The 27,776-nt window shown below is 37.7% G+C and overlaps 1 protein-coding gene and 1 pseudogene across 2 annotated transcripts; one reads left to right on the top strand and one right to left on the bottom strand.

The window, feature by feature from the left end:
• LOC134312489 (tripartite motif-containing protein 16-like) overlaps positions 1–27,776 on the bottom strand; it is a 210,840-nt pseudogene that overhangs the window by 66,348 nt on the left and 116,716 nt on the right.
• On the top strand, positions 1,203–27,732 carry LOC134312486 (tripartite motif-containing protein 16-like). Of its 2 annotated transcripts, XM_062994472.1 has the most exons (11): positions 1,203–1,383; positions 12,094–12,156; positions 15,294–15,356; positions 15,519–16,112; positions 16,361–16,456; positions 18,993–19,226; positions 19,756–19,915; positions 20,206–20,265; positions 22,595–22,691; positions 27,407–27,445; positions 27,538–27,732. In XM_062994472.1, the coding sequence occupies exons 4-11, from the start codon at positions 15,522–15,524 to the stop codon at positions 27,587–27,589; spliced, it is 1,329 nt and encodes a 442-aa protein (XP_062850542.1). In that variant the 5' UTR covers positions 1,203–1,383; positions 12,094–12,156; positions 15,294–15,356; positions 15,519–15,521; the 3' UTR covers positions 27,590–27,732. The 2 variants fall into 2 exon arrangements, with proteins under 2 accessions (XP_062850542.1, XP_062850541.1); XM_062994471.1 differs by lacking the exons at positions 27,407–27,445; positions 27,538–27,732 and having other exon boundaries at positions 1,212–1,383; positions 22,595–23,244.

Genomic DNA, 27,776 nt, shown 5'->3' with positions numbered 1-27,776 from the left:
GCCATGTTATAAATTTGGTGTACTCTGCACTAATGACGTTAGATAGTAAAACAATAATGAAAATAAAAACAGTACAGAAAATAAATGTGTAGTATATTTGTGTAACTAACAGTCTCTACTGACTTCAAGAGAGAAAAAATAATAATAAAAAATAACTGGGTGGATCCACTAGCCTCCAACTTGACCTCTGGTGTTGCACTGCTTCACCCACGGCGATCGGCAGCGGCTGATCGGGAGGATCCGGGTCACGGCACCAGTTTTATGTAGCAAATGTGAACGGGTCTCACGTCAAATAATGGCCACACCACGACAGGAAGTCGGTCTTCAATGTTTATTGCTGAACACAATACATGGGGCAGAGTTAGCACATGCACACACGCACGTAGACACACCCTCTCTCTCTCTCTCTCTCTCTCTCTCTCTCTCTCTCTCCTCCCACATTTAGTTCAGCAGAAATAAAAAAAGGTGAACCTGATCTGATCCTGTTCAGTCCGAGTGCAGATCTGTTTCGTGTCTGTGTTTGTAGTTTTGTTGGTAATTTGAGTTTCTGATTGCAGGTGAGTTTATATCACTTCTGTTTATTACAGTTTACTTTATGTAGTTAAAATTGTTGATTTACTTTAAATTCACTTGTTTTGAACATTTTTTAAGAATAAAGTCAAAACGATTTTAAAAATAGGTGGGGCACTCAAGATCCAGAGGATGTAGGACGCTTTTCCCAGTCACTCTGTGTAGTATTAATAAAATTTGATTCATTAATGCAGTTTTTATTCTTTTATTTGACGGATCTTATTAAGGTAACACAGGACCGGCGCTAGGGTGGGGCATCCCCCCACCCTCCAGATTTTTCTTAATACTCAGAATGTTTTTTTACAGTTATGAAAACGTTCCCTGAACATCCCCACAACCTCATTTGCACTGATTATAGGAATGTCTTGCAATGAGAATGTGTGAATTTAGTTTCATTTATTTCATAAATTCATTCTATGATGGTACAGAAAATGTTGCTTTGGAATGTTCCATAAATCTTTCTTACACAACATCTCACTTCTCCTGGAATGTTATCGTTAGGGGTGGAGCGACGCGTCGACGTAATAATAATCCGTAATAAATACGTCGATTTGCAAAAACGTGCGTCGACGCGTCGCAAAGCTGGCCACGCCCACTAAAAACATGGATTTCTCTGGGGGAGCTGCGGCTAAAAAGCTCTATCACGAGCATCTAAAGTTTAGGAGTGTTTTTACAAAGATACAACAATGTGGTGCTCTGTAAACTTCGCAAAGTGAAGATGGTTTATCGCAGCAGTACGACTTCTATGCACGAGCGCTTGAAGCTCAGGCATCCCGGAGCGCATTTTAATCGTCACGGCAGCAAAACCCGCCGGTAAGTTTGTTTACATTTACTTCTCCACCCTAGCGTTATATAGCAGGGTTATTAACACATATAGCTACAGTGTTGACGTTACTAGTTGATTTTCTGTCTTCATCGCCCCATGTTAGTAAAATAAATTGACCAGTTAAAGTCATTTTTGCACTGTTACTGTAGCAGTAACGTAATGTAGCACCAGGCGTTATGTAAGATTTTTTATGTAAGGTTTCTATATGTTTCTGTTTACTTTAATGTGGCGCTGGAGGAAGAGAGAAGTTGAAACTAGCATTACAGCCTGTCACTACAGCCTGTAAATCATTTTATTTATTTTCTTGCACTTTATCGATGTAAAAATACATTTACCAGTGAGTAGTTTAACTACATATTACACCAGAATGAAGTATAATTCCCAGTTATAACTATTTAAGTTTGAACTCTAGGTTTTAAGTAGAATATTGATTCTATATTTCAGGCAAGGCAAGTTTATTTGTATAGCACCTTTCATACACAGTGGCAATTCAAAGTGCTTTACATACGGAAAAAAATAATTAAAAGCATTAAAACATTCCTGAGATCTAGAACCTCAGAAAGACTTCTTGCAAACATTTAGTTACAATTAAGAGAGCATGAAATTCTAAAAGAAAACATAGTACAATATACCCTACAATTTGGGAAATACGAAATTAAAACGAGAGATAAGCAATTAAGAACATGAAGACAAAAAATATATAGTAAAATATACCCTACAATGTCGGGAATATGAAATTAAAACAAGAGAGATACACGTTATTATAAGGGATTAATTATACATGTTAACAGGGAAATTACAATACTAAATACTAAGACTATCCCACAGACTGACCGCAGACAAAGTAACTTATACTACCGGTCGTCACCAATAGTCCAGTGTTCCAGTTCTACTGCCACACAATGACGCTTATATAGCGATTTCGTCCATGGTGATATCTCTGTCTTACATAGACAGGCGTCCCAGACGTCTTTACTGTTAATCCTTAAACTACGGGTCAGGTGGAACACACAGCGTCACCTTTTCTAGTACTATGGGCCAGATGGTATCACACAGCGTCGCCTGAGATAAAGAGTTGCTGTGACATACAGGAAAGAAATTTAACTGTCACAGCAATTTAAATTTTAACTATGTTTTTCTGATGAGACATCTGGTAACACAGTAGTGATGATGCCCCCATCACTGTAATTCTGATCTGCTTTATGTTTCTCTTTTTAAGGGTCAAGCTAAGAATTGTGGAGGACTTTTCAAACAAGCTGGAATATGCAAAGAAAGAATTCCTGTTGTACTGTTAGATTAATCGATAAAAAAAATAATCGTTAGGTGCAGCTAGGGCTGGGCGATATATCGAGATTTTACAATATATCGATATATTTTCATACGCGATATAAGATAAGACAATATCGTGTATATCGATATAGATGTTGTGTTCCAGTTAGATCCGACAGTTCGTCTTTCTCTTCTCCCAGTTTGTCTCTGCACATGTTCACCTGCCCCTCCTCTCTCCCTCACTGAACACAACTCGCCCCTCCCCACCGCTTCACCAGTAATTCCTGCAGGCAGCGATAGCATGGAGATGGATAAAGACATGACAGAAGCTATCGAAGAGGAGCTGCTTAGTAAAAAGAATAATAATGGCTCAATTATTTGGAGATGGTTCGAATTCAAAGTATCAGATGAGCAGCAGAATAATGTATTCTGTAGAGAATGCCAAAAACAAGTCCAGACAAAAGGTTCGAGCTCCGTGTACCTTTGGTCATTCGTTTTTCACTTCAAATCCCAAAGTTGAAAAACAAGAAAACGAGTCGTTATTCGTTTCAAAAACCAATACAAACATACAAGCGCATGCACGGGCTGACATGCACGTTAGTTTATACTGGAGGATATCCCGACGTCCGAGACTCATTTATTTATCTTCTATTATAGTATTTCTTGTTCTCGGCCAATAAACATCCCAAAATTAATAAAATTGCATGAACTAACTCTGCAGTAAACACGGAGCTAACAACAATTAAACAACAAATAAAGCTGTTAAATAATAATAAAGTGCATGAAGCAGAACGCTGATTAAAATGCATTATATATTGTAATATTTACACAGTAACATGAACGATTAGTTCTGCCTGCATTACAGAACTGAGTTTCATACGGTAAAAGAAAATATTAATGTAAATGTTAATGTTGTGGCGACTGATGTAAAATAATGTATAAAGTCCAAACATGTGAGGGGAGGTTTAACGAGAACGCTATATTTAATGTCACACAAGCTCAGTGCAAAACACGCAAGCTCACACAAGCACAGATGGAAAAGGTCAATTTCTGTTATCTTCCCTACACACTCGCTCCCTGCGCCCTATAGTACACTTAACATTCTTAAAGGGCCAGACAATATATTTGTAATTCACATTACACGACAGGCGAGACGTTAGAAAACAACAAACTTTTTCTTACAATAGTTTTTTTTTTCTTAAGGAAAAATAGTTCTTGTGTGAAGCTTCCCAGCATGAATATTAATAAAAGTGCCTGTAAAAAATTTGGAACATGTAGTTTTGCCTCAGAAGTGTCTTTTTGTTATTACCTTATGGGATGAAAAAATATCGAGATATATATCGTATATCGCCATTCAGCTAAAATATATCGACATATAATTTTTGATCCATATCGCCCAGCCCTAGGTGCAGCCCTAGTTATCTTTGAATGTTTGAAGGTTTATGGTCCCAGTTTTCTTAATATTCTTAAACTGTTCAATGCAACATTTTTTTTAATTGTACTTTTAACATGACTACAGACTGGGGAAATGTTCATGTTAATCCCTGTCTTGAACCCCACAACCCCCTCAGACATTTCCATTACTGAATCTGAATCACCCTGATAACATTTGCTATGCTGGTCTAATTCAAACAATTTATGTGACAATACTGACATAAACTAAGGCAAAATCAATTCAAACATATTTATTTAAAAATGATTTAATATAGGTAAAACCAATAAGATATATTTTACAACCCCACATCAGAAAATGTTGGGACAGAATGGAAAATGCAAATACTGTACAATAAAAATGCAGTTTTCCTTTAGGACCCTGAGTGGCATACGAGATGCCTGTGCAGAATGCAGGGGCAAGAAGGAAAATGGGGAGAAAATGCAGGAGAAAAAAAAAAATATATATATATACAGTTACAGTTTTCTCTTGTCCCAGCAGTTTTTAACATAAGTACATTTAGCATAAAATGTGTTCACCATTTTAATTGTAACATTTCACTTAAAAATCCTTGTTTTCTATAACATTTACACAGATTTTTTTAATGCGATTAACTATGTGAAATTCTGAGATTAATCGCGATTAAAATTTTTAATCGTTTGACAGCCCTAATATATATATATATTAACAACAACAACAACACATAATAAATACAACCCAAAATCAGAAAAAAGAGTTTCATACATTTACTTTGACTTTCATTTGGCGTCGACTTCTCTGGGCTCTGAGGCATCTAGGATGGACCATCACACAAAGGAATTGTGTACTGTGGTCAGATGAATCAGCATTCCAGGTCTTTTTTTGGAAAAAATAGACGCTGTGTGTTCCGGACCAAAGACAAAAAGGACCATCCAGACTGTTATCAGCAACAAGTCCAAAAACCAGGGTCTGTCATGGTATGGGGTGTGTCAGTACCAGGGTCTGTCATAATATGGGGTGTGTCAGTGCCCTTGGCAAAGGTCATTTACACTTCTATGATGCAGCATTAATGCAGAAAAGTACATGGAGATCTTAGAGCAACATGTGCTGCATTCAAGATGTCGTCTTTTCCAGGGACGTTGCACATCTTAAGACGTGTTTGCAGGAAGAACTAGACAAAATAAAAGCTGAAACACTAAATCACTTGGTCTCCTCGGTTCCAAAACCTCTTAAGTGTGGTGAAAAGGAACGGGAACATTCCAAAGTGGTAAATGCTTTACTGTCCTGCACTTTTTTTTGGCATGTGTTGCAGGTCTGAAATGCAGGAATGGATGTTTATTAATAAATGAAATGAAGTTGAGCAGATAAAACATGAAATATCTCAGGTTCATCCGATCTGCAATGAAGTAAAAGTCAAAGTAAATGTATGAAACTCTGTGTTTTTATTAATTAGTTGCATTTTCCATGCTGTCCCACCTTTTTCTGATTTTGGGTTGTACTGTATTTATTATATGTTGTTGTTAATATATATATATATTTTTTTTTTTCTGCTTTTTCTCCCCATTTTCCTTCTTGTCCCTGCATTCTGCACAGACATCTCGTATGCCACTCAGGGTCCTTACACAGCGTATGAAAATCCCACCCACACATAATCTGGCCCCCACCCTTTAGATATGATGGCCAATTAGTATCTGCTGCAGGCACTGCCAATTATGCCCACGAGAAGGCGCCCAGCTGGCCGGTGGCAACCCATCAAATTCAGATTATTGTATCCAGCTATTCTGAAGATTTCTTTATCTGATGGTACTTCGCACACGTTTAATGACCCGAATGCTGCTCTGGCTTTCGTCAATACCAGCTTAAAAAAACTGACACGACATAGTGGAGGACTAGTTGGCCAACTAGACAGCTCAGCTACACTAAATGTGTGTGTTGATGAGGATTTGAACTTATATCTAAGCCCTGGTGTGAGTAAGAACCACAATAAAACTTTTTATGTGATACAGCTACTGACGAAAAATTATTAGTCTAGTTTATCCAGTGTTGCTGTTAATTGTATGATAATATATGTTCTTACAATTATTAGCAATAGTGGTTGTGTTAATATTATAATTCTTGATATAATTTCACTTGTATTCTTAGACAAGTTATAAACTTAAGTTAAAATCTTACTGTATTGGTGTAATACTGCTGGCTTAATCCTACTCTAGACCGTTCTCCCACCAGACACAGAGAACCGTTAAGGTCTGCTAAAACCATACAATCTTTTATGAGTGAATTTTCAGTTTTGGACCCTTGGCGCTTCCTTTATCCACTGCGAGAGAATATTCTTTCTTCTCTCCAGTTCATCACAGCTTCACCCGTATTGACTTTTTTTGATAGATCGTCTAATCCCATCAGTGCGCTCTTGCTCATACAGTGCAATAGTCATATCAGATCATGCTTCAGTATTGATGGACTTACTCTTTCTAAAACATAAAGATATGCCCAACCCCCCCACAAATGTATGTTTATTGTCTGATGAAAACTTTGTTAATTTTGTGTCCAAACAAATTGATGATTTTTTGGCTTTCAATAGCACTGATGAGATTTCCTCATCACTATTATAGTCAATGAAAGCATATCTAAGGGGGCAGATTATCTCGTATTATGCTAACTAGGAGAAACAAAGGAAACAGAAATTATTAGCATTGGTCAAAGAAATTAGACAACTCGATAACATCTATGCTTCTTCCCCATCCTCAGATACTTATAAAATAACACCTCTCTCTACAAGCTGAATTTAATCTCCTTTCTTCTCAGCAGAAGGAAGATCTTTTAAAATCCAAATATACCCATTATGAACATGGAGATAAAGCAAGCAGGTTATTGGCTCATCAATTGTGACAAGCTCATCAGATTCTTCAAATAGGTACTGAATTTGGTGTTATGTCAGACCCCCAAAAATTAATGATAAATTTAGGGATTTCTATGCTTTGTTATACAAGTCTGAACTGGGAGCCAATTCTTTATCTTTTAACAGATTCTTTAGTTCAGTTGAAGTACCAAGCGTGGACTCTGGTTTGTCTGAAAAGCTGGGGGAACCAGTTACTATAGACGAGCTATGTCAAGCAGCTAACTTAATGCAATCAGGCAAATGCCAGATGGATATTCCATTAAATTCTATAAAAAGTTCTTTAATAAATTAGGTAATATTCAGGTTGATGTAAATAACGAATCATTTAATTTATCTATGTGGCCCCAAACATTTTACATGGCTACTATATTGTTAATCTTAAAAAAAAAAAACAAAGACCCTCGCTCCTGCTTTTTAATATTCATCGTTTCCTTAACGTGGTATATAATCCTTCTACTGTAAAACTGCAAGAGGCTGTTATCTCATTAGATGCAGAGAAAGCTTTTGATCGGGTGGAATGGCTGTATCTTTTGTTGCCTCCCCAACTGTATCAGTCAGAACTAACAACATACACTGCCTGGCCAATAAACCTGGAGCTAAACCTTTTGCTAAACCCATTGTTGAACCTTTAATTACACATGTAGCGTTATTTGGGATAAGATAATGATCGATTAATTAATTATATAATTGATTAATTATATAATTAATAGCCTTTATTACGGAGCACCACCAGCGATTTTAGATTTAAAGGTTGACCGCTGGAAACCTCGATTTAATATATCATACGTAAACCAGTCTCTTTCCTCTGATTGTGAGTTCTTTAAAATGAACTATTTCTCGCGTCAAAGCAATTAAAAACCACCGTGCCAAGTTGTATAAAATGATAATGTTTATTAAACGAACAATAACACTACGAATACAATGCTTACTACCTAAATACCTAAAGATTCATGCATACATTGTTAGATGGACTACTATATCAAATTAGGCTGAGATTTACGATGGGATGATGGAAGGAAACCCAGAGATTTGGGGCCAGATTAATTCTAGGCGATCGCTTATTAAACAAATGAATTAAATCGTATAACCAAACCAGCAGAAAACATTTACATGAAGAACCTGATACCTGGAGGGCTGAAGAACATTCTCCGCATGATTAGGAGCAGGAACAATTCAGCATGGGTCGGCTTTAGTGCCCGCTTTGTGGAAGCAGGGTCTTTTGGGCCATCTAGGGCTTCTCCAAGCTTTCCTGCTTCTTCCGGGCCTTGGTTCAAAGCGTCCCACTTCAGCTCAAATCCTTTCTCCTCTCCGAAGCGTTCCAGCACGAGTCACAGGTTACCACGCTCCATGCCGAGTTATTGTGCCTGGTTTTGTTACACGTGGCCAAATAAACACTTTGCCATAGCAAAGTTAAACGCGACTAACTTTTGGTTTAACCCGAATTTGCGAATGCTAATGGTTAGCAGGCATGCTACCATGTGTTCGAGGCCTCATGGCCTGTTAGGACTCCAATTTACTCCATCTTCTTTTCAACTCTTTGTTCTCTCTCGCTGACTCTCCCAACTCACGTCCCGCCTTGAGTTTTAAACTTCAAACAGGGGCGGTGTTACCTGAGTCCAAACCAATCAGATCAAACTTTCCTTTAAGATCACGTGGCTATAGGTTTCCGCCCACCATTTACTCTTAACTACTGACAACCAGCAGGTGGCGCTAAGATACAACAATACATGAGTTAGTTAAGTTGTTGACAAATTAAGTTTCCTTTTAAGAGTCAGATCTAGTTAGTTCTTCCAAATCAACTCTTAATAATACCTAAAATTATGAAAGAAATTCTAAACAGTCGTTCATAGATCACACAAGTACAACATACAGTAGGTAATACATATTGGAATTAGAACATACAAAACAGATGTCCACATCTTTATATGTAATAGAAGTCCTTAAAACTTCTAGGGGACCACAGGTAACTTGTATTGTAACACATACAAATTTGTAAAGGGAATAGTTAAAGGTCCTTCGGTTAGAATAAACTTATTTTAGTAAATAAGTTCCTTAATTCCAGTGTGTATGTGTGTGTGTGTGTGGACGCACATTGTCTCGGGCCTCTGGAGTCGTAAAAGTGGCTTTATGTATTTAGCATCCTTTAAGTGTAACAATCAGAGTTTAATGGTGGCATTTGGCCAGACTTGTCGGCACCCAACAGCTGACCTTACTGCCCTGATCTGATTAAGACCACAGATTACCTTGACAATTATAGAGCTCTGATCAGTCATAAAAATCCCCTGCGGAGTAACAGGTCTATGACAAAAAGCCTTTTATGGAGGGTCGGAGTTGTAAACTCGGAGACATTCCAAGGGGGAACGTCACAAACAGTCTCTGGAGATAAACCGTCGCTGGAGATCTCAATATGCAGAAAACAAGGTAAACGTCCAGTTTTGATCCAGTAATAATCCTTTCTATCACGTTTCCGCTACACACAGCTACAGGAAGTTTTTAATCTTTGGTCTTTACTAGGATAAATTCAGTTAAAATGCATTCCCTCCCAAAATTCCTTTATATCTTCCAGTGTTTGCCCATCTTTCTTTCTCTTTTGGTCTGTTTTTCGAAAAATCAGCAGTCTTATTTTGGAATTTATCTGGAATAAGAAAACTTCTAGAATTGGTTAAAATATTTTGAGATTTAGCCTCACTTAATTTTATGTTTTATTATTGGGCAGCCAATATTAGAATAATATAGTACTGGATACAGTTGGAGAAAGCACAAGGCCGTCCCACTTGGATAACTTTGGAAGCAACTTCTTGTAGACCTGCTTCTCTGACAGCACTCATTCATGCACCTGTTAATTTTTCCTCTTCACATTTTACTGAAAATATAATTGTCAGGTCTATTCCCAAAAGTTGGAAACAATTTAGACTGTATTTTGGTTTGCAGACCTCTTATTTCTAGCCCATGTAGCTGCCAACCCATCATTTATTCCTTCTTTGATGGATGAAGCATTCTCAGCCTGGTCTACCCTGGGAATTGACATGTTAAAAGACCAATTTGTTGAGGGTATCTTTGCATCCTTTCAGCAATTATCAGAGAAACATTGTCTTCCTAAACAGCATTTCTTTAGGTATCTTCAGATTCATAGTTATGTTCAGAGCATAAACTCTGTGTTTCTGACTCTTCCAGCAGCAGCCCCTATTGATTCTTTCATTGAACCATTTCCAACCTTGAAGCGTGCAATACCCATCGTTTATAATCTCATTCATTTATTACACCCAACTTCATTATTAAAAACAAAAACTCTGGGAGGAGGATCTGGAATGTGTGATCTCAGAAGACATGTGGCAGGACATCTTAAATCGAGTTTACTCTTTGTCTATTTGTGCAAAAATCGGGCTGATTCAATGTAAAATTCTTCATTGTGCTGAAATAACTAAGGTTAGACAATATTGATAGTAATATTGACCCTACTTGTGACAGATGCAAACAGGTGCCAGCCTCATATGTACACATTTTGGACATGCCCCTTTATGCATGAATTCTGGTCAGAAATTTTTAACACATTCTCCGGGACCATTGGAATTCCTTTTGAACCATCTGCTCTTACAGCTCTTTTTGGAATTTCTTCTCCCAGTTTACAGTTATCTAAATGTGAGGCCAATCTGGTTGCCTTTACAACTCTTTTGGCTAGGCGACTGATCCTGTTGTGGTGGAAGCGGCCTAGTTCACCCCCATTTTCTTTGTAGATTAGGGAGATTTTTCATTTTGTTAAATTGGAAAAAATCCGAAGCACAGTGAGAGGCACCCTTTCCAAATTTAGGAACACTTGGGAGCCCTTTTTTCCTTTTTTGTCATACTTTCATTTTTCAGATTATCAAACCAATTTCAAATTGGCAAATACTTTTTCACATAGGGTCAGGTTGTTTGGGATAGTTTTTTCCCTTAATGAATGAAATAGTTTTTTAAAAACTGCTTTTTGTATTTACTCAGGTTTTCTTTGTCAGATATTCAAATTTATTTGATAATCTGAAACATTTAAGTGTGACAAATGTGCAAAAACAAAAGAAATCTGTAGGGGGCAAATACTTTTTCACAGCACTGTATGTGAAGCACCTGTAGTCCATTAGTTACTTAAAGTGACTTCCTATTAATTTTGGTTAGCCTCAACCTGCATTAAATAGATTTTAGATGCAGTCATTTACATTTTATCCTTTGTTTATCAATTTTTTGGGGTAATATACAGGTGTGGCATTAATATAAAACAGGCCAGGGTTGTTTTTTTGTTTGTTTATTTTGCTTTTGCTCTGTGTATCTAGTTATCTTGCATTTAATTGTAAAATGTAGCCACATTGCATACTTATATTTACGCTTAAATGTTCTCGTCTTATTGTACAACACATTTTTAATTGCTGTAATGTGTAAATAACTTTTTTGTATTGTCTGAAAAAGCTAATAAATAAAACTGAGAAAAAATAAAGATAAAAAAAAAAAAGTCGAAATGATTTTAAGAATAAAGTCGAAATATTATGGCCAAAGAGTGTGCAGTTGTAGGCTTGTCAGTTCAGAGAAGCATGGGTCTTAGTACCTGGATCGGCACGCAAGCACTGAGCACAGCCTCCACTGTTACTGTGGTTATCCAATAACCTGCAATTATTTTTGTTTGTTACTTAGTTTATCATACGACTCCATATGCTATTAGGTGATTTCTTTTTTTGTAAAACCGATACAAAAATACAACTATATATAACCAAATATTACCAAATCATGAAAATCCCTTATTTTAAAACCAGGTGGTTGCTATGGCCATATTATTTTGACTTTAATCTCGAAATTTAAACTTATATGACTTTATGTTCACACACACCAGGGATATTTACAAATGCGTTTTCAATTTAAAAGAAAAAGAACCACAGCTGGTTGACATAGTAACTCCAGGCAGTTACTCGGGTTATTCACTTTAGGCCTCCCGCCATTCTTTCCCTTTCTCCTGTTTTATCAAAAAAGTCCCTCCCCTCTAAGACCTGGCAGCCAATCAAGCTACAGCTGAAACTGGAGGGAACATTCTCAACACATACAATTCCTAATAATTCAGCTAGCTTAATTTACAATTTACTCTGTTTTCTCTCTCTTCAGGCCCCTTCTACCCAGCAACGTCACGTATCATCCCCGATACCCGGACCATCCCCACCACGACAGGTAAGTATTTATTTATTTATACTATTTACAACATTAACTGGTTTATCCCCTTTCCTTATTCATCACAACCGGACTTGGTGATGTGTAAGGTATCCTTACATCATCACACACCCACCTCCTCAAGCGCATTACTCCTTGGAGTGGCGGGATAAAAAGTCTGCTGTCACATTATGGGTCCCTTTTTTTTGTACTTCACCTGGAATTTGAAAGGTTGAAGTGACAAATACCATCTGGTAATTCTTGCGTTGGAGTCCTTGATGTTCCTCATCTATTGCAATGCCCGATGGTCAGTTTCCAAGACAAAGTCTGACCATAAAAGATAGTATGCCCATTTTATTGCAAGGGCTTCCTTTTCAACCGTCGAATATCTGGTCTCTTTGGGAAAAACTTTTCTGCTTATATAGAGAACTGGGTTCAGGACCTCACCTTCTCCTTGTAACAAGACAGGCCCCAGTCCTGTACCTGAAGCATCCGTTTGCACCACAAATGGCTTTGTGAAATCTGGACTGCATAGCACTGGCTTTGAGCACAAGCAGTTTTGGAGGTCTCTGAAAGCTTTCTCGCAGTCTTCGGTCCATTTCACCCTCTGTGGCTGGTCTTTCTTTGTGAGGTCTGTCAACACGGCCGCCCAAAATCAGGTATGAAGCGCCGATAATACCCTGCCAAGCCAAGAAAGGACCTCACACTGAGTTTCGTTGTGGGTGGCTGACATGATTTGATTGCCTCAACTTTGTCTACTTGTAGTCTTATGATACAATTTCCTAGGACATATCCCAGATAGGAGACTTCCGTTTTCACCAGGCAACACTTTTTTGGATTTGCCGTCAGGCCAGCCTCCGCTACCCTTCTGAATATGACCTTCAGATGCTGCAGATGTTCTTCCCACGTTGAACTGTAGATGACCACGTCATCTATATAAGCAGCGGCGAAGTTTTCTGTACCTTTATGGATCTCATCCATGAGCCTCTGAAAGGTTGCTGCAGCTCCCTGTAGCCCAAAGGACATGGTAACAAAATGGTATAATCCTGTCGGTACGCGAAAAGCTGTGAATTATTTTGCTGCTTGGCATAACGGAACTTGCCAATAACCTTTACACATATCAGTGGTCGTCAGGAACTTTGCTTTACCAAGTCTCACTATTAGTTCATCAGCTCGTGGCATGGGATAAGGATCAAATGAGGAGACAGCATTAACTTTATAAAAGTCTATACAGAAACGGAGTCCACCATCTTTTTTCGGCACGAGTACAACTGGACTGCACCACTCACTTTTAGAAGGCTCAATCACCCTTTGCTGCAACATGATCTCCACCTCTCTTTTCAGCTCAGGTACAAGGTGAGCAGGCACTCTACAGTTGGTTTGCCGAATTTGCTCTTTTTTCATCAACTTGATGTTATGTTCTGTGATATTTGTTCGTCCTGACTCTGCTTTAAACAGGTTTAGCGGTATCACCGTTTTACTTGCTCCTGCTGCTTCCAACTGAGGTGTGACACGTCAGGGGTTGTACTGTCTTCAGACTTCGTTGGAAAATATTGCTCTATGACCTCTTCTTCCCCTTGGATCGCTCGGACCCAGAACTGTGCTGTATATTGTCTCTTCTCATGCCACCTTCGGAGCATATTAATGTGAAAGTTTGCAGCTTTTTCCTTCTTTCAGGCATCTCAATCTCATATGTGGTATGACCCAGCCTTCTTTGCACCACATATGGCCCTTGCCATTTTGCTAGAATTCCTGTGTCAGATGTCGGAAGCAATATAAGTACTTTCTCTGCCGGTTGTAACTCTCTGTGCCTTGCTGTTTGGTCATACCACTGCTTTTGTTGGGCTTGTGCCTTCTCCATGTTTATGTAAACAGTGTCCGTGAGTTGTTTTAACTTACCTCTCATCTTCAGTACGTGTGATAAGATGTTGAGCTTTCTGGGTGGATTTTCGCCTTCCCATGCTTCTTTCAGCACATCGAGAGGGCCTCTGACCTGTCTTCCAAACACAAGTTCGAAAGGAGCGATGCCTGAAGATGACTGCGGCACTTCCCTGTATGAGAAGAGCAGATACGGCAGCCACTGGTCCCAATCTGACCCTGTATCGGACACATACTTCTTCAACATTGATTTCAAAGTCTTATTGAAGCATTCAACCATGCCATCAGTCTGTGGGTGATAAGGTCTGGTCCTAATACCTTTAATTCCTAATAAAGTGTACACATCCTTGAGCTGCCTAGACGTAAAGTTTGTGCCCTGATCTGTAAGAATCTCCTTTGGTATGCCCTCCCTTGAAATGAGGTGTACAAGTGCATTCACTATTTGACATGCTTTTCACTTCTTTAACGAAAATGCTTCTGGGTATCGTGTTGCGTAGTCACAAATGACTAAAATGTACCTATTTCCAACCTGACTCCTCGGCAAAGGACCAATCATGTCCATCGCGATATGAGAAAACGGCACGTCAATTATGGGTACTTCTTTATGCATCCTTTCATCCTTCTCATTCTGCTGCCTCACAAAGCTCTTGAACATTTCATACAGGTTCTCAATGCTCGCTGTTGTACTACTGGTTGCTGTGTGAGAAGTTGTAGGCTGATTTTGCAGGCTTTCATCATCGCTTTCTTGTATTTCTTCTGTATGAGTACTTTGTTGGACTGGCACTTTCTTTGGAGCATGCTGTTAACTTGTCTTTGTCCTCAGGTTGCTTCTGTTGTTCCTCTAGTAGATTCCTCTCTTCCTCTCAAAGCTTTTCCTTGATGTTGTTCTTTCCGCTGCCACCATTTGTAACATGAAGTGTAGTAGGTTGAGCCAAGCATAGGAGACCCAAGGAGGACAAAAGCTCAAGAGTCCCAGTTCCAACACCTACAACTTTATTTGTTCACACACACCAGGGATATTTACAAACGCATATTCAATTTAAAAGAAAAAGAACCACAGCTGGTTGACATAGTAACTCCAGGCAGTTACTCGGGTTATTCACTTTAGGCCTCCCGCCATTCTTTCCCTTTCTCCTGTTTTATCAAAAAAGTCCCTCCCCTCTAAGACCTGGCAGCCAATCAAGCTACAGCTGAAACTGGAGGGAACATTCTCAACACATACAATTCCTAATAATTCAGCTAGCTTAATTTACAATTTACTCTGTTTTCTCTCTCTTCAGGCCCCTTCTACCCAGCAACGTCACGTATCATCCCCGATACCCGGACCATCCCCACCACGACAGGTAAGTATTTATTTATTTATTTATTTATACTATTTACAACATTAACTGGTTTATCCCCTTTTCTCATTCATCACAACCGGACTTGGTGATGTGTAAGGTATCCTAATACGCCATCATAGAAAATGACTTGCTGTATTTACTGGTATTTCTGTTTACATGCAGAAAATGGCAGAGTCAAAAATTTCACAACCTCAGGATGAGTTCAGCTGTTCAATCTGTCTGGAAATACTGAAGGATCCAGTAACTACATTATGTGGACACAGTTTCTGTATGGTGTGCATTAACAACTGCTGGGATCAGGAGGATGATAAGGGAACATACAGCTGTCCACAGTGTAGACAAACCTTCACTCCAAGACCTGATGTGAGGAAAAACACCATTCTGTCTGAAGTTGTGGAGAAACTGAAGAAAACAGAACTTCAGGTTCCACAACCTGCTCACTGTTCTGTTGAACCTGAAGATGTGGAGTGTGATTCCTGTACTGGAAGAAAACACAAAGCTGTTAAATCCTGTCTGGTGTGTTTGGCCTCTTACTGTGAAACTCACCTCCAGCCACACTATGAATCTCCTGCTTTTAAGAAGCACAAGCTGGTTAAAGCCTCCAGACGACTCCAGGAGCAGATCTGCTCTCAGCATGATAAACTGCTGGAGGTTTACTGTCGTACTGATCAGCAGTGTATCTGCATGTTGTGCACCATGGATGATCATAAAGGACATGATACAATATCAGCTGCAGCAGAAAGCACTGAGAAACAGGTAAAATATTATACAGCTCTCTTTAACAAGTAACAACTAATTTATATGATTGCTGCTGTATTACTCAAGTAGACCAACTCTACATTTACCTTGTGCAGACACTTATTGCTCATGACATCAGGTAAACCTAACATCTACTGTAGGTGAAGTGTTACAGATTAGCGTTAGATTAGCGTTTATACTGACGTTGTTGTTTGTGTGGTGCTGGTACACAGTACAAGTAAATTCTGAATGATTATTCTGTGTAGAAGCAGCTGCTGGAGATCCAGAGAAAATTCCAGGAGAAAATCCAGAACAGAGAGAAGAAATTTAATGAGCTGATAAACGCTGTGGAGTCTCACAAGGTAAGTTTGATATACAAAAAGCTCAGTTAGACTCTCTCCCATTAAACCAAATACTGCAGTGCATTAAAAACATTTTATCATATTAATGATTTTTACAGCTTGGAATTTGTAATAACATGTATTTTTTCTTTTTAATTAGACACATATTTTCTCTGTAAATAATTTATTGTATTACTTGTTTTGTACATGGTAGAGTCATCTTTAAACCAGAATTTACATACATCAGTTTTAAATATTTTAGGTAAAAGAGTGATGAAGCATTTTTTAGCATGAATTAACAAAATTCCTTAAATTCTACCTGATTAGTTGGTGATTGATGCTATACAGCAATTCTGAGATCCTGCTAATTATTATAAGGGTGATAAGATCAGGACTCAAGAAAATAAATGTACTCAGTTATAAACCAATCCAATATTGCTTATGTTAATTCACTTAAACTGTTTCCTCTATAACAGGGGTGTCAAACTCTTTTTCACAGAGAGCCACGTCTGCATTATGGTGGCCCTCAAATGGCTGATTGTAACGTATCCTGCTGTGATTGCAGTCTGCCTTATAATGCTTGGACAGTTTGTTGTTTTTCTTGAATTCTGTGTTTGGTGTCAAAATGCCAAATTTATACTGTATACTTATAATGTATATCTACATTTACAGTGCTGTGAAAACTATGCTGTGATTTCAACATCAGATAACCTGAGTGAATACAAAATGCAGTTTTTCAAAGATGATTTCATTTATTAAGGGAAAAAAGTTATCCAAACCAACCTGATCCTATGTGAAAAAGTAATTGCCCCCTAAACCTAATAACTAGTTGTGCCACCCTTGGCAGCAACAACTGCAATCAAGCGTTTGCGATAACTGGCAATGAGTCTTTCACATCTCTGTGGAGGAATTTTGGCCCACAGCTCTTTGCAGAATTGTTTTAATTCAGCCACATTGGAGGGTTTTCAAGCATGAACGGCCTGTTTAAGGTCATGCCACAGCATCTCAATCGGATTCAAGTCCGGACTTTGACTAGGCCACTCCAAACCTTTGTTTTTTTCAGCCATTCAGAGATTGACTTGCTGGTGTACTTTGGATTATTGTCCTGCTACAGAACCCAAGTATGCTTGAGCTTAAGGTCACAAACTGATGGCTGGACATTCTCCTTCAGGATTTTCTGGTAAAGAGCAGAATTCATAGTTCTGTCAATTACAGCAAGTCGTCCAGGTCCTGAAGCAGCAAAGCAGCCCCAGACCATCACATTACCGCCACCATGTTTGACTGTCGGTATGATGTTAGGTTATCTTTGTCTGATATTTAAATTTGTTTAATAATCTGAAACATTTAAGTGTGACAAATGTGCAAAAACAAAAGCAATCTGTAAGGGGCAAATACTTTTTCACAGCACTGTATATTGTCCTCCTTTACCACAGACACGCCTCATAACACAAGAGACGTACCGGTTTCTGTTCTTGTACACTTTGCGATTGTTTGTAAATATTTCTCAACATCGTCTAGTGGCGGGATGCGGGATTCGATTACTTTGCAGGTCACAATCAGCATGCATTGTGGGAGATGCAGTTTATGTAGGATTTACAAGTAGCTAAAAGTTTTTCCCTTTTCTGAACAGACAGACAGCTCCCTCCAAAATACAGTTAGGTCGGTTTTATTTGCTTCACAACTGTACACTGTGTGCATCAGAATGTAGTAACACTACAAAATACAAACAATAAAAAAAACGTAATACAGTACAGGCAGACAGCTTCAGTTTACAATCTAGTACAATATGAAATTTAATCAAATGTAAAATAGCACTAGCAAGTTAGCATTTTGTGTAAAAATACTAATTGCTATAGTAACAGTAACAACTGTATTTAATTACGGTAAATTTGTAACTGAAACACTGTAATATACTCACTAAACATTTACAAACAACTGAGAATATAAATGTCTACTACTTACAGACGCTGCTTCTGTACTGGATTGCAAGAGAATTGATTTCTATTTATTATTTTTTACGCTACTGACTTTTTACGTCTCTGTAACTACTCGAACCATCACAACAATCTTGCGAGCCACATAAAATGACATGGCGGGCCGGATTTGGCCCGCAGCGCTTGAGTTTGACACATGTGCTCTATAAGATTTGTGGTAAAGAGAAATGTTTTTAAACTTGAGAAAATCTCTCTATATTTATTTTCCAGTCCTGGGCAGGATGGTATATTTCTGCTACTGAAAGAAGAAGAAGAAGAATTTTTGAAACAATGTGTTACCACCAGCACATTTTACAGTATTAAAACCTTTAATCCACATGTATAATTTAAAATTAAGGCCATAATATATTAATTTAATTCGTTTCATTAGTCCACAATTTCTGCCACTTAATTAGGGTGTTTTTAAATGAATGGCCTAAAATTCCTCAGCACGTGATTTTACTGGTAACATGTTTAAAACCATGAACGCCACATACACTCACTTAATTCTTAATTATATAATGATATAATATGTTTTCTGACTTCAAGTAAATTTCGTTTCCTCTTTTTGAATCTTCTAACAGTGTTCTGCACAGACAGCAGTGGAGAACATTGAGATGATCTGTACTGAACTTATCAACTCAATTAACAAAAGATGCTCTGAGGTGAAAGATCTGATCAGAGATCGAGAGAAAGCTGTAGTCAGTCAAGCTAAACAAGTCCTCAAGCAGTTGGATCAGGAGATTGTAGATCTGATGAAGAAAAATGCTGAACTGGAGCAGCTTTCACACACAGTGGATCCCATCCATTTCCTCCAGGTAACAGCACTAAAACTACAGTGGTGAAAAAGTCGGTGATTTTATTATTAGATGTGGGTTACACAGATTATACCAAAATATGTATGTAGGGGATGTACATAAATTATAACCATAAATAGAAATTATTATATAATAACATTATTAGTGCACCAGGCTGAGTAATAAAATGTATTCAGAATGTGATAAACTTGAAGACAGTAAAATAAAAATAAGAAATAGTAAAAAACTTGCCACAGATAATGACAGATTAGATTTAATGTTGATGGCTGTCTCTGGTGGACAGGTAGGGAAATAACAGGGATGAGTTTTTTGTGGGCAGTCACTCTAATTGGGCAGATGAAGCTCTGGGTGAGATTGATGTTCATTATCTTGGATGTGTTGCACATTGCAGGTGAACATTAGGCTGTTTTTAATCTTCTCTCACTTCTCTTTATTTAATCTTTTACTGATGGGACATCTGATGGTTCATCATTTGTGTTTCTTCATCATCTTCTTGTTTTGTCTGTCAACATTATTTATCTGGATGTAGAATTTCCAGTCTCTCTCGACTCCTGCTGGATCTGCAGAATCACCCGCCATCACAATCAGTCCTTTCCTCTCATTTGATGATGTTACAGAGTCTGTATCTCAGCTGAGAGAGAAAGTAGAAGAATTCTGGAAAGAGCAGTCTGAGAAGATAACAGATGAAGGTGAGTTAAAGCCCTCAGTGTTCTATTGTCTCCAAAATGCTCGGTACTCAAATATCAAACAAAACATACAAATCCACCAACATGAACTTTTTACATCTAACAACATTTTATTCATTTATTAACACTGGGAGAACATGCCAAATCTCAGAAGTAGGAATCAAACCAAGGTTCCCAGAATGTTGCTGTGCAGTACCCACTCTACCAGCTTTGCCACCATGATGCCCATGACACTTTCTGATGTTAATATTTATTTACTGTGATTAGTGATTGTACTGTAACTCTTTCTGCAGTGAAGGACGTTCAGATTATTTCACCTCCTGAACCTGAAACCAGAGAAGATTTTCTACACTGTAAGTTTCTCACAAACACACAAACATAAACAGTGCTGTAAAAAAGTATTTGCACAGTAATTGCACCAGTTATGAGGAACCCTGGTCCGGCTTCCCACCCTGTGTGAAAAACAGCCAATCGTTGTTCATGTAGCCACCCAACTCAGCTGAATAGCAGAGTTGAGATTTAATGCAATGTATTTGAAATACCAGCTCTGGTGTGCTAGCATGTTTTACCGCTGTGCCACCTGAGCAACCTTTTGAATATATTTTTATATTCATTAAATGAAATTTAAAAGCTGTATTTTGTGTCCACTTTTGTTAATTTCATCTTATATTAAAATTAGTTGGAAGGTCTGAAACTGTAGTTGATGCTGATAGTTTACAGAGAGTTTTTAAGAAACACATCACGGCAGTCCTGGAATTTAATAATTTCCTTTTTTGTGAGTAAAAAAAACATCCTTGTTCCAAAAACAAAATCCGCTGGAGCAAAACATAAATACAGCAACTTCATCTGATTTTTAATTTTGTGGTGCAGAAAATTCTATAACATTATTCAGTTTCTTGACTTGGCCTCCTTATTCCTTATTAGTACAAGCTCAAATCAGAAAAAGTTGGGACAGCATTGAAAATCATTGAAAAAACTAATTTTCTTACATTTACTTTGACTTTTATTTGATGTCAGACAGGATGAACCTGAGATATTCCATGTTTTGTCTGATCAACTTTATTTCATTTATTATTAAACATCCATTCCTGCATTTCAGGCCTGCAACACGTTCCAAAAAAAGTTGGGACGGTAAAGCATTAACCACTTTGTAATGTTGCTGTTCCATTTCACCACTTAAAAGACATTTTTGGCACAGATGAGACCAAGTGATTTAGTGTTTCAGCTTTTATTTTGTCTTGTTCTTCCTGCAAACACGTCTTAAGATCTCCACACATTCTCTATTGGGGACAGGTCAGGACTGCAGGCATGCCAGTCTAGTACCCGTACCCTCTTCTTCTGCAGCCACGCCTTTGTAATGTGTGCAGCAGGTGGTTTTTGAAAAATGCTGGACGTCCCTGGAAAAGACGACGTCTTAAAGGCAGCACATGTTGCTCTAAGATCTCAATGTACTTCTCTGCATTAACGCTGCATCACAGAAGTGTAAATGACCTTTGCCAAGGGGACTGACACACCCCATACCATGACAGACCCTGGCTTTTGGACTTGTTGCTAATAACAGTCTGGTTGGAGCACATGGTGTTGATTTTTTTCCAAGACCTGGAATGCTGATTCATCTGACCACAATACATCCACTGTGTGATGGTCCTTCCAAGCCCAGAGAAGTCGACACCGCTTCTGGACATGGTTAACATAAGGCTTCATTTATGCACAGTAAAGTTTTAAGTATCATTTGTGCAGTAACTCTGTATTGTAGAGCTTGATAAAGGTTTGATAAACTAATCCCTCACCCATGTGGTTCTATCAGCTAGTGTTGAGTGGAGGTTCTTGCTGCAGTGTTGTCTGAGGGATGGAAGATCACGAGCATCCAGATTAAGCTTGCACCCTTGGTCTTTACACACTGAAAATCCTTCTGATTCCTTGAATGGTTTAATGATATTCTGCACTGTAGAGGGAAAACATGCAAATCTCTTCCAATCTTTCTTTGAGGTTCATTGTTTTTAAACATTTCAATCATTTTCTCTCACGTATTTGTTGATAAACTGGATCCTCTGATCATCTTTGCTCATCAAAGACTCTCAGCCTTTCCTGGATGCTGCTTTTGCATGCAAACCATGATTACAATCACCTGTTGACATCACCTGTTTGGAATTACATCATTATTTTGTTTTTTCCACCTCATTACTAGCCCTAAATTGCCCTTGTCCTAACTTCTTTTGGAATATTTTGCAGGCCTGAAATGCAGGAGTGGATGTTTAATAATAAATGAAATGAAACTGATCAGATAAAACATGAAATATCTCAGCTTCATCCTGTCTGACATCAAATAAAGTCAAAGTAAATGTAAGAAACTGTGTTTTTATTTTATTTGCATTTTCTGATTTGAGGTTGTAATTTTAATCAATTACAGCTGTACACACATGAATAGGGCACCTTCCACACACACACTCTCTCACACACACACGGACACCTTACACTTACAAACACACACACACACACACACACACACACACACACACACACACACACACACACACACACACACACACACATAGTAACGAGCATTACTCTTACAAATACACACACATATACACACTCATAATAACACACACACAGGTAGTAACACACATATATGTACACACTTTTCTATGTTAATTGGTTTATGTTGTGTTTCCTCTCCAGATTTCCGTCAGTTCACAATGGATCCAAACACAGTAAATAAACACCTCAGTCTGTCTGAGGGGAACAAAGTAGCGACCAGGAGTGGAACAGAACAGTCGTATCCTGATCATCCAGAAAGATTTAATTATTACTCTCAGGTTCTGTGTAGAGAGAGAGTGAGTGGACGCTGTTACTGGGAGGTTGAGTGGAGTGGGGATAATGGGGCCTATATACTGGTGTCATATAAAAGCATCAGAAGGAAGGGAAGTGATGATGAGTGTGTGTTTGGATGGAATGATGTGTCCTGGTGTTTAGAGATTTCGCCATCCACCTTTTTATTCTGGCACAAACACAAAAAGACTAAAATTCCCATAATGCCGAGTTCCTCTAGAATAGGAGTGTATGTGGATTACAGAGCAGGAACTCTGTCCTTCTACAGCGTCTCTGATACAATGAAGCTCCTCCACAGAGTTCAGACCAAGTTCACTGAGCTCCTCTACCCAGGGATTTGGGTTGGTATAGAATCAAAAGCAAAACTGTTAGATTCAACAAATTAAATATAAAATTTACATGAAAGTGTAACATTAAACTGTTTGTGTGATTTTAGAATCTAATGTGATGCAGTGATACATTTATGAAGATTTTCTTTAAATATAAAACATTTAATTTTTTTTTTGGGAATATTAAATGGATTTAGATCTTTAAAAAGATGCTGTAGATCTTATATGCCAGTTTAGCATTTTACACTGCTGTAGATAAGAAGAAACTGAAGAGCTGGAAGCACAGACTTCAGTCAAGGCATAAAGAGGTCAGACTGCTCAGCTGAACTCTGAAATTGTGCATCTTAAAAAATAGCTCATAGACTTGTGGCAAAAAATACAGCAAACCACAGGATGGTGCTCCTTCCCTAGCTTAGCAAAACGTTGCAGATTCGCGTCTGAATGGTGAATAAATTAAGCGCAGAACCAATGTTTTTACGTCAGAATCGTTTTCACGGTGGACAATAAACAAACTGTGCGTTCAGATCAGGAGTGCCCAATACATCGATCAGAGTACACGCTGATAGATCACACCTCATTCAAACAGGTCAGTGTGACTGACATGAAAGGTGGCCACTCTTTCTTTATTTTGTGGTTTGTTACCACAGCTACACCTCAGTCCGCATAAAGCGCCGCTAATCTAGAACGTTTTCTGACAGAGAAATTTTAACCTACAATCTGACGTTCATATGAAGTCAAGCGCCTTGTAGATCTCAGTAGATCTCAAGCCACGAAAGTGTGTAAACCCCTGGTCTAGATGTACAGAATGGAGAGGTAATTGACAGGGATGAAAAGAAAAACAGCCACTAATACAGTGATTTAACTTAAACTCTCACAAATTACTTTTTTTTGGACCCACCAAGACCCTGATTAGGAAGGAGCAGCAAACATTAATAAATGATTGAACGATTTTCTTGAAATGATTACTACATATATTCATTTAAATGTGATTTTGTTTGTTAATGTTTACAGATGTATTCATTTATTCAATTTTTATTTTATGCTAAATTATGCTTCATCCTGGTCAGGATCGTGGTACATTAATTATTAACTATTTAATTGGCTTGTAAATCACCATATTTACAAAAAAAAATCCAGATATAAGTTTGTGTATATGAGATGTTCAACAAGCTGGCATTCAGCTGTCCACACACTTTTGGCTGTATAGTGAACAAGTGTATATAAACTTTAATGGTAGGTGTGTAGATGATAGCTGAAGTTTATGTGAGTCTGATTTTCCGTGTGTTCTTTGCAGAATCTAAATCCACCCTCGTCTTATTCTTCTTTATTTCTTTCTTTTGAAAAGCTTTGATCTGAAACATTAACAGTGGAATTAAAACAGTAAAAGTGATCACATGAGCACACAGGAACTCATGAACTGTTTAATGGTTAAAGTTTTATGAATTTACACAAGTGTGGAATTTATGGCACAAATGAGCAGCTTCTCTATCTGAAGAAGAATCAGAGTTAAAAGAATCAATCTTCTTCTCATCAGAGGAAGAAACTCTTGCTTTAATCCGGCTCTGACAGAGCAGGACAGAGTTGGGCAGGTCGGCTGAATTAATTAAGATATTTTACTCATGATGAACTCAGGAAAGCTTTGTGATATAAAAGAAGCTGGAGTGAAATGGGACACGGCGGTAGAACTGCAGTGAGCTGGATTCATGACACTGTGTTTTACATGTTCAATAAATGATCTCAGCAATAGTGACAGTGCCAGATGATAAAATGCTACATTTATATAACTAAAATATCTGAACTACATCCAATTCTAATACCATAGTCATTATTAAGGAATTGTTATCCCTATTGCATCTATAACAGCCTCCACTCTTCTGGGAGAACCTTCAACAAGCTGCTTCTGACTAAATTGTGTTTACACTGGTAACAGTATTGTACATGATTGTACATGTTTCACCATTTCTGTGCAGAACATTAACTAGCCAGCAGAGGCCGCAATTGTAACAGTAATAAGAAATTCTTTCGGCCTGCCCACTTCACACATATTAACCAATCATTTCTGTGTATAGGCGCAGGCCAGCCAATAGCAGAGCTGAGATTTGAATTTGAGATCAGTTGACGTGTTTTTACCCAAGCACCCAAAATACCAGATTTTGTCTTTCTTCATCTTGTTTCACCAGCTTCAATTTTCTTTTTTCTTTTATTGGAGGTTTCTGACCTTTTAAGACACTCAGCACAGTTACACAAAAACTCGTGTTTCATGTATTTTAATGGATACATAAGACAAGCTCCATTTGTATATGCACAAATTACTCACAAGCTAGTCAATCATTATAACAAATACAAAATTAGAAGGCCATGAAGAACTTTATAAAGATTTCTAAATCAGCAAATGTATAATTTGATTATCTAAATATTTGTAGAAAACTGTTAAATTCTAAAATATTTTGTGCGATAAAAAGAAATGATGTCTGTCTGATGTCTGATGATGTCTGATGACTTGATAGTTTCACAATGATTAGGAGGAATGTGGAGAGACAATTCAGTATGTCACAAAAACTTCCATGTACATCGCAGCTTTTTTAAAAATTGGACCGAGCTCATGATTTGTTCTAAAATGTTGCAGAAAAAGTACAAACAAGACATGATTTGAAGATGTGACTGTTAATGATTTCCTAAAAAAAACTATCAGGTACAATATTTACAAAAATATTAGATGTGATAACTTTGACTTTATATTATATTATATTATATTATATTACATAATATTGAATCAGATTAGATTGTTTTGTTTGTTTTATTAGGATTTTAACGTCATGTTTTACACTTTGGTTACATTCATAACAGGAACGGTAGTTACTCATTACACAAGATTCATCAGGTTATATCGAACACAGTCTTGGACAATTCAGTGTCTCCAATTCACCTCACTTGCATGTCTTTGGACTGTGGTAGGAACCCAGAGCACTCAGAGGAAATCCATGTGGACACAGGGAGAACATCCAAACTCCACACAGAAAGGACCCGGTCCGCCCCACCTGGGGATTGAACCCAGGAACTTCTTGCTGTGAGGCGAGAGTGCTACCCACTGAGCCACCGTGCCACCCCAGATTAGATTATTAGAGATAAATAATGTTACATGCTGAAATATATCTGTTTCCCACCATGGTAAATCATTGTTAATATTTTTTCTGAGGAATCGTTAACATAGGATCAGTCTCTTCATATATATGAATATTTATAACATAATAATAATATTAATAATAATATTTACATTTACATTTTCTGCATTTAGCGGACGCCTTTATCCAAAGCGACTTACATTATAATTACAGTATACAGTCTGAGCAATTGAGGGTTAAGGGCCTTGTTCAAGGGCCCAACAGCAGCAACCTGTGAATCGTGCAACTTTATTATTCAGAAAATTTGTATCCAACAAGTGGCCCTTCATATTATTCAGTACCCTTGAGGTAGCTCTCGGTCTCGAAAAGGTTGGTGACCCCTGCTCTAAGATCTCAATGTACTTTTCTATATTAATGCTGCATCACAGAAGTGTAAATGACCTTTGTCAGGGGCACTGACACACCCTCATACCATGACAGACCCTGGCTTTTGGACTTTTCTGGCAGTGATGCAAAACCAGAATGCCTTGCTCAAAATCAATGTCCCATCACAAAGGTGTTCAGAGGAGTTGACGCCAGAGCTCTGTGACGGCAATCAAACTTCCTCCGCACTCATAAAACTTTAACATTAAACATAAAAATACATCTTCATGTACCTCGTTTTATACACAGGAACACAGTCATGCTGGAAGTTCATTAGTAAGTAATTGTTTAGTAATATATTATATATATTTAATAAATGTGCTTAATCTTCCCTCTTTTACAGTTTAAAAGAAACAAATATGTGTTTGTTGTTGATAACTTTATTTGGACTGTAAATGCATTTTATTTTACAAGTTGCCAAAAACAGTTCAAATCCTTTTAGCAAAAGACTTATAAATGTGACAGGACTTAATGTAAAGTGTAACGATTCTAAGATTGATGCTTTTAATTTAGTTTCATTTCATCTCTTGTGTTTTTGAGTGATTCTCCTACATGATATTACTGTTATAATGTAACACTGATAAACATTGATGGTTATATTGCAGCTGTGACATTAACATGTTGATTATAGTGACTTGCTTGTAGCCACAGTCAGACATAAACAATCAAGTACAGAGTATAAGAATGAATCAGGTATAATACAGAAGGTTTACGGCTGGTGGATAAAGTGTCATTTGTATTTTCTAACAAAGCCATTATTTTTGTACAACATCCTTAATCTAAATCAGGACACCCAGGAAAGAACATCAGGAGTTTAGAAGCTTCAGGTTAGTAAGATGTTGGTACTTCATCAGGCTGCTACACAATATGAAAGAATTATTGAATTAAATTTCAGTTCTGATTATTTTTTATTTTACAGAAACAATAAAAGTGAAAAACCAAAATGCAAAACATCTGATTATATAAAATGACTTAAACATCTATCAGCAGCCTGACCCACCGATTTACCTACTGGCTTTTTTGAAGGTGTGAGGAAACCAGAGAAACTCATAATAATACATAGAGAACATACCAAACCCAGATGTAAGGTTTAAACCATAAAGCCATTTAGTTTTTATAAATGCCTCAAATGAGATTCTAAAATCAAACAGTTCAATG

Source organism: Trichomycterus rosablanca, chromosome 4 (assembly GCF_030014385.1).
Source record: "Trichomycterus rosablanca isolate fTriRos1 chromosome 4, fTriRos1.hap1, whole genome shotgun sequence".
Lineage (NCBI taxonomy): Eukaryota > Metazoa > Chordata > Actinopteri > Siluriformes > Trichomycteridae > Trichomycterus > Trichomycterus rosablanca.
The sequence above is the reverse complement of the archived record's forward strand: the minus strand, read 5'-3'. Positions and strand labels throughout refer to the sequence as shown.

Excerpts from the sequence above, each read along its gene's own strand:
- LOC134312486 (XM_062994471.1), top strand. The coding sequence starts at position 15,522 with ATGGCAGAGTCAAAAATTTCACAACCTCAGGATGAGTTCAGCTGTTCA. Across the intron at positions 16,457-18,992 it reads ACGCTGTGGAGTCTCACAAG|TGTTCTGCACAGACAGCAGT; the intron begins GTAAGTTTGATA and ends ATCTTCTAACAG. Across the intron at positions 19,227-19,755 it reads ATCCCATCCATTTCCTCCAG|AATTTCCAGTCTCTCTCGAC; the intron begins GTAACAGCACTA and ends ATCTGGATGTAG.